We start from the raw sequence: 10,153 nt of genomic DNA, 5'->3' as shown, positions 1-10,153 counted from the left end.
GGCTGACTCTGTTTCCAGTGTGGCCTTGATATCACAGAGATCCAGATGGGTCTCTGCCTCCCAGAGTGATAGGATTAAAGGTGTGTGCCACCATGCCAGACCTCTATGTCAGCTGGCTCTGTTCTCTGATCCCCAGATAAGTTTTATTGGGGTGCACAAATAAAATATCACCACATCCAGGCTCTGGCTTTTAAGAATAGTGCTATGAACATAGTTGAGCAAATGACCTTGTGGTGCGATTGAGCATCTTTTGCATATATGCCCAAGAGTGTTATATCTAGATCTTGAGGTAGGTTAATTCTAAATTTTCTGAGATACCAACATACTGATTTCCAGAGTGGCTGTAGAAGATTGCATTCTCACCAGCAGTGGAGGAGTGTTCCCCTTTTCCACATCCTTTCCCCATATCCTTTCCAACATGAGCTGTCAACAGTGTTTTTGATCTTAGCCATTCTGGCAGGTGTAAGATAGCATCTTAGAGTCATTTTGATTCTCATTTCCCTGATGGCTAAGGATGTTGAACACTCCCTTAAATATCTTTCAGCCATTTGAGATTCTTCTGTTGAGAATTCTCTGTTTAGATCTGCACTCCATTTTTTAATTAGCTTATTTGATAGTTTAATGTCTAGTTTCTTGAGTTCTTTATATATTTTGGAGATCAGCCCTCTGTCAGATGTGGGGTTGGTAAAAGTCTTTTCCCATTCTGTAGGCTGCCATTTGGTCTTATTGACTGTGTCCTTTGCTTTACAGAAGCTTCTCAGTTTCAGGTGGTCCTATTTGTTAATTTTTGCTCTCAGTGTCTGTGCTATGGGTGTTCTATTTAGGAAGTGGTTTCCTGTGCCAATGCATTCAAGGTTACTTCCCACTTTCTCTTCTATCAGGTTCAGTGTTACTGGATTTATGTTAAGGTCTTTGATCCATTTGGACTTGAGTTTTGTGCATGATGATAGATACGGACCTATTTGCATTCTTCTATGTGTAGATATCCAATTATGCCAGCACCATAATGCTTTCTTTTTTCCATTGTACACTTTTGGCTTCTTTGTCAAAAATCAGGTGTTCATAGGTGTGTGGATTAATGTCAGGGTCTTCAATTCAATTCCATTGGTCCACGTGTCAGTTTTTATGCCAGTACCAAGCTGTTTTTATTTCTATAGCTCTATAGTAGAGCTTGAAGTCAGGGCTGGTGATACCTCTGGAAGTCCTTTATTGTACAGGACTGTTTTGGCTATCCTGGGCTTTTTGTTTTTCCATATGAAGTTGAGTATTGTTCTTTCCAGGTCTGTGAAGAATTGTGTTGGGATTTTGATGGGGATTGCATTGAATCTGTAGGTTGCTTTTGGTATGATTGTCATTTTTACTATGTTAATCCTACCTATCCAAGAGCCTGGGAGATCTTCCCATCTTCTGAGATCTTCTTTGATTTCTTTCTTCAAAGACTTAAAGTTCTCATCTTTGAGCTCTTTTGCTTGTTTGGTTAGAGTTACCCCAAGATATTTTATGTTACTTATGGCTATTGTAAAGGGTGATGTTTCTCTGATTTCTTTCTCAGCCCATTTGTCATTTGTATATAGGAGGGCTATTGATTTTTTTGAGTTAATCTTGTATCCTGCCACATTACTGAAGGTGTTTATCAGCTGTATGAGTTCCCTGGTAGAATTTTTGGGGTCACTTATGTATACTACCATGTCATCTGCAAATAGGGAAAGTTTGACTTCTTCCTTTCTAATTTGTATCCCCTTGATCTCCTTTTGTTGTCTAATTGCTCTAGCTAGAACTTCAAGTACTATATTGAATAGATATGGAGAGAGTGGACATCCTTGTCTTGTTCCTGATTTTAGTGGAATCGCTTTGAATTTCTGCCCATTTAGTTTGATGTTGGCTGTTGGCTTGCTATATATTGCCTTTATTGTGTTTAGGTATGTTACTTGTATCCCTGATCTCTCCAAGAGTTTTATCATGAAGGGGTGTTGGATTTTGTCGAAGGCTTTTTCAGCCTTCCTCTAATGAGATGATCTTGTAGTTTTTTTCTTTCAGTTTGTTTATATGGTGGATTGCATTGACAGATTTTTGTGGGTTGAACCACCCCTGCATCTCCAGGATGAAGCCAACTTGATCATGGTGGATGCTTTTTTGATGTGTTGTTGGATTCAGTTTGCCAGTATTTTATTGAGTATTTTTGCATCAATGTTCATGAAGGAGATTGTTCTGTAATTCTTTCTTTGTTGCATCTTTGTGTGGTTTGGGTATCAGGGTAACTGTAGCCTTGTAAAAAGAGTTTGGCAATGTTCCTTCTCTTTCTATTGTTCAGAACAATTTCAGGAGTATTGGTATTAGCTCTTTGAAATTCTGGTAGAATTCTGTGCTGAAACCATCTGGCCCTGGGCTTTTTTTGGTTGGGAGACTTTTAATAACTGCTTCTATTTCCTTAGGGGTTATAGGTCTATTTAAATTGTTTATCTGGCCTTGATTTAATTTTGGTATATGATACCTATCCAGAAAAGTATTCATTTCTTTTAAATTTTCCAATTTTGTGGAGTACAGATCTTTAAAGTATGACCTAATGAATCTCTGTATTTCCTCAGTGGCTGTTATTATGTACCCCTTTTCATTTCTGATTTTGTTACTTTAAATATTCTCTCTCTGTATTTTGGTTAATTTGGATAAGGGTTTGTCTATCTTGATTTTCTCAAAGAACCAACTCTTTGTTTCATTGATTCTTTGTATTGTTCTCTTTGTTTCTATTTTATTGATTTCAGCCCTCAATTTGATTATTTCTTGTCATCTGTTCCTGCTGGGTGAGTTTTTCTCTTTTTATTCTAGAACTTTCAGGTGTGCTGTTAGGTTGCTAGTGTGAGATTTCTCCACTTTCTTTACATAAGCATTTAGTGCTATGAACTTTCCTCTTAGTACTGCTTTCATGGTGTCCCACAAGTTTGGGTATGTTTTGGATTCATTTTCATTGAATTCTAGGAAGTCTTTATTTATTTCTTCCTTGACCCATTGGCGATTCAGTTGAGCATTGTTCAGTCTCTGAGTTCGTAGACTTTCTGTAGTTTGTGTTGTTGAAGTCTAATCTTAAACCATGGTGGTCTGATAAGTTGCAGGGGATTATTCCATTTTTTTTTGTATTTGTTGAGATTTGCTTTGTAACTGAGTATGTGGTCAGTTTTAGGGAAGGTTCCATGAGGTGCTGAGAAGGTATATTCTTTTGTATTTGGGTGAAATGTTCTATAGATGTCTGTTAGGTCCATTTGAGTCATAAAATCTGTTAGTTACCTTATTTCTCTGTTAAGTTTCTGTCTGGCAGACCTGTCTAGTGGTGAGAGTAGGGTGTGGAAATCTCCCACTATTAGTGTGTGGGGTTTGATGTGTGATTTAAGCTTTTAGTAATGTTTCTTTTACAAATGTAGGTGTGCTGTGTTTGGGGCATAAATGTTCAGAATTGAGACTTCATTTTGATGGATTTTTTCCTGTGATGAATATGAAATGTCCTTCTCCATCTTGATTAATTTTAGTTTGAAGTCTATTTTGTTAGATATTAGGATAGCTATACCAGCTTGTTTCTTAGGTCCCCTTGATTTGAAAATTTTTTCCCAACATTTTACTCTGAGATGTCTGTCTTGAGGTTGAGGTATGTTTCTTATATGTAGCAGAAGGATGGATCCTGTTTCCGTACCCATTCTGTTAGCTTGTGTCTTTTTATAGGTGAACTGAGTCCATTGATATTAAGAAATATTAATGACCAATGATTGTTAATTCTTGTTATTGTTGTTGGTAGTTTGTGTGTGTGTTTCCCTTCTTTGGGATTTGCTGGTGTGAGGTTATCTATTGCCTACATTTTGATAGTTACAGCTAACTTCCTTGGGTTGAAGATTTCCTTCTCATACTTTCTGCAGGCTGGATTTGTGGATATGTAATGTTTAAATCTGGTTTTCTCATGAAATATCTTGTTTTCTCTGTCTATGGTGATTGAAAGCTTCACTAGGTATAATAGTCTGGGCTGGCATCCATGGTCTCTTAGTGTCTGCAGAACATCTGTCCAGGACCTTCTGGCTTTCAGAGTTTCCATTGAGAAATCAGGTTTAATTCTGATAGGTCCGCCTTTATAAGTCACTTGACCTTTTTCCTTTGATGATCTTAATATTCTTTATTCTGTATGTTCAGTGTTTTGATTATTATGTGGCGAGGGGCCTTCTTTTTTGGTCTAGTCTATTTGATGTTATGTAAGCTCCTTGTACCTTCATAGGCATGTCTTTCTTTAGGTTTGGAAAATTTTCTTTTATGATTTTGTTGAAAATATTTTCTGTGCCTTTGAGCTGGAATACTCCTTTTTCTATCCCTATTATTCTTTGGTTTGGTTTCATGGTGTCCCAGATTTTCTGGATGTTTTGTGTTAAACATTTGCTGGATTTAACATTTTCTTTGACCAATGAATCTGTTTCCTCTATGGTATCCTCAACACCTGAGATTCTCCCTTCCATCTCTTGTATTCTGTTGGTTATACTTGCCTCTGTAGTTCCTGTTTATTTACTTAGATTTTCTTTTCCCTTAATTCTCTTGATTTGTGTTTTCTTTGTTGCCTCTATTTCATTGTTTTTCCTTGGGTTTCTTGGCTTTCACTAGGGATTTATTGATTTTTTCCAATTTTTTGTCTTTTCCTCCATTTCTTTAAGGAAATTTTTCATTTCCTCTTTAAGGGCCTCTATCATCTTTATAAAGTTATTTTTAAGGTCGTTTTCTTCTGGATCATCTGCATTGGGATATTCAGGTCTTGCTGTTTGTTGTAGGATCACTAAGTTCTAGTGTTGCCATATTGCTCTTTATGTTGTTGAATGTATCCTTACATTGCCATCTACCCATTTCTTCCTTCAATCTGTACAGGTGGAGCTCCAGTTCCTCTTGGGGAGGGGCACAGAATGTGCGCCCAAGGCCTAGGGGCTAGAGAACTGGGCTGTCCAGTTAGGATATGAGGCCTCACCTCTTTTTCCTAATGGGTGCAGGAGGGGTATGTGGCTCCGGTAATTGCTAGCGCTGCGGAGGGATGGTAGGTGAGGGGGTGGAGGGGAGAAGGCTGCTGTCTGGTCTCTGGGGTGCAGTGACTGGGGGGGGGGAGGGGCACAAACTGTGTCCCCCTTTGATTGTTTTTATATTACATGTGCAATAAAAATGGACTTTATTAGGCTGGGTGTTGTGGTGTATGGCTTTAATCGCAGTATTCAGTGTGCAGAGAGGCAGGAGGAGCTCTTTGAGTTTAAGGCCAACTTGGTCTATATAAGGAGATTGAAGTCAGCCAGGGTTACATAGTGAAACCCTGTCTCCAAAAAAAGAGAGCCCAGAGCTGGGTGGTGGTAGTGCATGCCTTTAATCACAGCACTCAGAAGATAAAGGCAAGTGGATCTCTGTGAGTTAGAGGCCAGCCTGTTCTACAGAGTGAGTTCCAAGACAGCCAGGGCTACACACAGAGAAACCCTGTCTCAAAAAACCAAAAAAGAAAAAGAAAAAAATATCAAAAGAGACTATTTTGTAACACTTGAGAATTATGTGGAATCCCCATTCACTATCCATTGATACTTTGTTGGAACTAAATAATGCCTATGAGCTTAACTATAGTCTATGGCTGTATTTGTGAGTTACATATGAATATAGCCAATGTCCAGCAGACAAAGCTCAAAGTCTGTCCTATACTTAATTCTTTGCAGAGAAAGCATTCCAGTTCCTGCTTAAGAATAAAAGGTCTGTTAGGTCCAGGGCATGATGACTGTGCTATCAAATAACACAGCTTATTCTGAAAATATTTGCATAGTATAAATGTGTTAAAGTGTTATGCTACTTTCCCCCTGAGCTGATGTGTTGACCCTGTAAGCTTGCAAACTTTCTTAAAGGTCTTAATAATGAGACCAAGTGTTTCAAAATGAAAAACACAGTAACTTTCTTAATGGTTGTATGTTTCCATTAAACTGATCATTTCTGTCAAACAATTTTTGCTTTTGAAGACAGGTTAACTGCATTTAAAAATGTAACAAAGGTTAAATTTTGATTTTGACATACAGTGACTTTAATCAGCATTCATTTGAAAAACTATTCAGTGCTATTAACAAAGCATGTCCAATTAACATGCATGAATTCATGGGCAGTGACTGTACCTAATCTCATGGCATTTTTATAACCTTAGAAAATAAAAATCAAGGGCACATAATTCCTCATCATAGAAGCCTTTGTATATGTTTTGTTTGCATACTGAAAGTGAGAAATAGAAAGCCTAGTTGGATGTGAAGAGTTGATTTGGTTCAGGTTGGTTACAGACACAGGTTCCAACTGATAAACTGGATACAAATGATCTGGAGGCAGGACTCTCTGGTTCTCCCCCAGGAAGAGTTCCTTTTGGTGCTATAAGGTCAAATGCTCACAGAGTTTCATTTGTTTTAGGTGACACGGTAGCGGACACGGAAGTGTTTGACCCTGAGGGGCATCCGGATGCAGAGCTGTGCTGTGTGGATTGCCAGTCTAGTGAGAACTCACCTTGGATCTCAGAAATTCACAACTGCAACACATGCATCGTAAACAGTGGTGTTTACCCAGCTGCCCTGCTCTCTCTGCTTTGTGATCTTATCACACTGACCCACAACTACAAATGGCTGCTCAACTGACACATTCCAATCCCCAAAGGACAGAGCGGGAGACATGCTGGAGGGGAACAACAGAGGTGTCTAAGTGGAGCAGCACTGGGGGAACCTGGCTCTTCCCTTTTGCCTTTCCCAAGGAACATGGACAGGAAGTACGAGGGATCCCATCTGCTCTTCTTTCAGATGCGTCCTTTAGCCATCACACGGGAAGTGTGAAGGGAGTCTAAATGACAGAAGATTGGCTAGCATATATGTGTTCTAGATTGAAGAACTCAAATTATCTGGTGCAGAAAACTTATTTTATGAGCCTTGGAGAATAGAAGGACTCGTTAGGTTATTGTGTGCGCATTTGTATCTTTTCCTTTTGATAATTTAACATGTTTCCCTTTTCAGTTCCATTCCTACATCTGCAGAGACCCAGCAGAAACATTTTAACCTCGGTGTGCCATCAACTGAGTTCTAAGGGCAATAAACTAACAGCAGAGTTTTACAACCAAAGCTTTATCGTGACATTCACAAAGGAACATAATCATGTTGGGGTTTTATGACTGGGGTCTAATCAGGTGGGAGAACCATTTAAAATATAGGACAATTTCTGTTTAGAGTAAGGGTGATTTCTTAGATTCACTTTATGCCAATTCTATGGAAATATTTTTGTTATCTCCTAGGAGTCTTTAAAGGCTAAATATTTACATTCCAGATGATGCTAGCCTAACACGGTTCTTTCTATACCCATTTTCCGGCTCTCTTACCTCTTTAAATGTAAATAAAACCTCAGCCATCTCTCCTCTTGTTTTAATGATTTCATACATGCTGTCATACAGAAACATAAGAAACAAAGAAAAATTGGCACAAGTTTGGAAAGCAATATTATTTATGTACATGCTTCTGTAATGTGGGATTGATTGTATATATTAAGAAATGTTCAAAATATACTTGCTGCGCCAGCTGTCCCTGTTCTTTCACAGTTACAAGGAGAAATCAATTCCGTTATGTTGTCTATAGTGGTATCAATTATTTGATTTTGTTCTTACAGAAGGAATGGAAATGGGTGCTACCTATTTATTGGTTAAACTTTGGTTTGAATTTGACTGACTGTGTGCCTACCAGAACAGTAACTCTCATATGAATAAGTAAAATATCACGCTGTTGATGGCATATAAGAGCTTGTGATTATTTGGTACCTCAAGATTTTGTGTTCAGGACACAAGCTTGCAAGTGCTCCTTTAAACATAAATATAAAATTGGGCTACTTTAAAATTTAACTTTGGGAATATGACTAATTTAGGTCACTACTTCATTTTGTCTCCAGTGTGTACAGCTTAGAAAAGGATGCTGAGAATCCAGTGGATATCAGCAAGGCTTGGGCACATTCGTGATGTCCTGTGTGTCCTCTGTTGGCTTCCACTGTTAAAGGGCTTTAAAAATGTAAGGAGATTTTGTGGTACATGAAGCACCATGTTAGCTTGCAGCCCTCACATTTGATCTTATATCAGGAAGCAGAACAAGAGAGGAAGACACAACTTCACCTTGGTGAATGTTTTGTGGGACTAAACTATTTCCAGGGAATAAATGCTCCATTAGGTAAATGGAAGGCCCAGAAAGTGCTATGCCATCCACTATTGCCTCAATATGTGCTTTTTATGTCATTCCAAAGTGAGAACCGGGGCTCTGAGGCTCATCCTAATGTTATCATTCTCCCTTCTATAGGAAAGTAGGTAGGGGACATTTCTGTATTTTCACAGAATTTAAAAATCAGGTTTCTAAGGGAGTGGTGCAGCTTTCAATCAATCAAGTACCCTTCAGGTAGAGCTTAAAAAAAAAAACAACAAAACTTAAGAATCTTAAAACACACAGCTGCCCATCTAGAGGTATACCTAAAGCCTCAGTCTAACAAAACCAGTGACCAGTGTAAATTTACAGCTTGCCCTCATGTGCAGATGTGCTGTTTCACGTGGATAGACCTTTTTAATCGCCTGCACTTGGAGAAGAAAGAACATTAAGTTCAACAAATCTAACCTCCCCATGATTGCCCTGACTTACTGTGATATTATTTTTATCCCCATACAAATGATTCTTGGGAGATCTTTATGAATATTTCCATTCCATTGAGGAGGATTTCAGACCTAGCAATATTGAATTTGCTTAAATTCACACAGCTAGCTTGTATCAAAAGTGAGTAGCCATGATAAAAAATACAGCAAACTGTAGGCTTAGTTTTGAGTACTTTTAAAATATCACACAGTGTTCCTCATTGCAGCTGTCAAGGGCATGGGCTTAGCTTTAGCATCTGGCAGTATGTGGTCTTGTTTGTACCTGGGTTAAATATGTTTACAATCGGTGCCTGCGTACTTTGATACCATGTAATAAGTATCAATCAATTGATAGTGAGTAAATTGATAACATTTATAAAGGGACAAATATTCATAGCTAATTTTCTACTTGAGTTGAAGTAACTATTCTTTGTTATTATTAGTTTGGGAGAGTATCCTGAACTACCATGTAGTTGGACTTGGCCTATAAACTGCCTATAGGATTACACAGACTGAACTACCATGTGGCTGGACTTGGCCTATAAGCTGTCTATAGGATTACACATACTGCTGTGTCCACTGTCTAGTCACCAGTGGTGGCATCAATGTTAATAGGTATGTCCTCCCCCGACCTATTTTCATCATCATGTAACTAGCTCTCCTCATCTGCATTTTTTTGCTAATCCTCTTACATGTACTTCCAGAAGAAATAGTTGCCATGCAAGACCAAGGCCCAACTCCGGAAAATGGCACTAGGACAAAGCTTAGTACCAGTGTCTATTTCCCAAATGGCCTTTCCAGGACTGGGAGCTGATTCTGCATATAATTGTGGGCTATGGGAGCCTCATGAACAAGGACAAAGCCAATGCCATGCTCATGACTACTTCCACCATGAAGCGCCTCTCTGAAATCAGCAAAGCTCCATTCTGAGCCATATGTCAAGTAGTTGGACTCTCGTACACTAGGGGAAGCAAGCTGAGGTGCAGAGGTCAACTCTGGCTGGCTTATTTGTATAAATACAAAATTATCAGGACCAGTCATGTCAGTCTTTTATGTATTGTCCCTGGCTACTGCTGCCCTACAAAAGGAGAATAAACTGGCTGTGGCAAATACTTCATGACAGGCAGGGCCTAAAATGTTCACTCTCTGCCTCGTTGCAGAAGGAGTTTTCCAATCCTTGTTTTATGTAATAAGAAGGCATGACCCTTCAAATCGAGTTCCCCAGAACAGTATAGGAGAGTACCAAAAGGCTCAAGTGCTGTGGGAAAAACAAGATGGTTTGAACAATGCCTCTACTGTTTATTCCTAAGGCTTTATACTCCCTAAGTCTCAGTTTCTTGAAATGGGAATATTGAGACTATTTATCATCTACCTATCACCTCTGTCTTAGAGAATGGTTGAGATGGGAAGTGTCCAAAGGACCAGAGGTTATTTTTGTTGCATCTGTGGAGTCCAAGGCCATAGTGGTGTCTGCAAAAGCTTCAACACAGGTGC

At 38.9% G+C, this 10,153-nt stretch overlaps 1 protein-coding gene across 2 annotated transcripts in view; it reads left to right on the top strand.

Moving 5' to 3' along the window:
• Tafa4 (TAFA chemokine like family member 4) overlaps positions 1-7,573 on the top strand; it is a 198,373-nt gene extending 190,800 nt beyond the window's left edge. For both annotated transcript variants that reach the window (XM_052719987.1, XM_052719986.1), the window contains exon 6: positions 6,430-7,573. In XM_052719987.1, coding sequence (XP_052575947.1) covers positions 6,430-6,441 — 12 coding nt within the window. In that variant the 3' untranslated portion in view covers positions 6,442-7,573. The remainder of the gene's footprint in view (positions 1-6,429) is intronic.
• Positions 7,574-10,153: the final 2,580 nt, after the last annotated feature.

Source organism: Peromyscus californicus, unplaced genomic scaffold (assembly GCF_007827085.1).
Source record: "Peromyscus californicus insignis strain IS unplaced genomic scaffold, ASM782708v3 Scaffold_6__1_contigs__length_162567912, whole genome shotgun sequence".
Classification (NCBI taxonomy): Eukaryota; Metazoa; Chordata; class Mammalia; order Rodentia; family Cricetidae; genus Peromyscus; species Peromyscus californicus.
The sequence above is the reverse complement of the archived record's forward strand: the minus strand, read 5'-3'. Positions and strand labels throughout refer to the sequence as shown.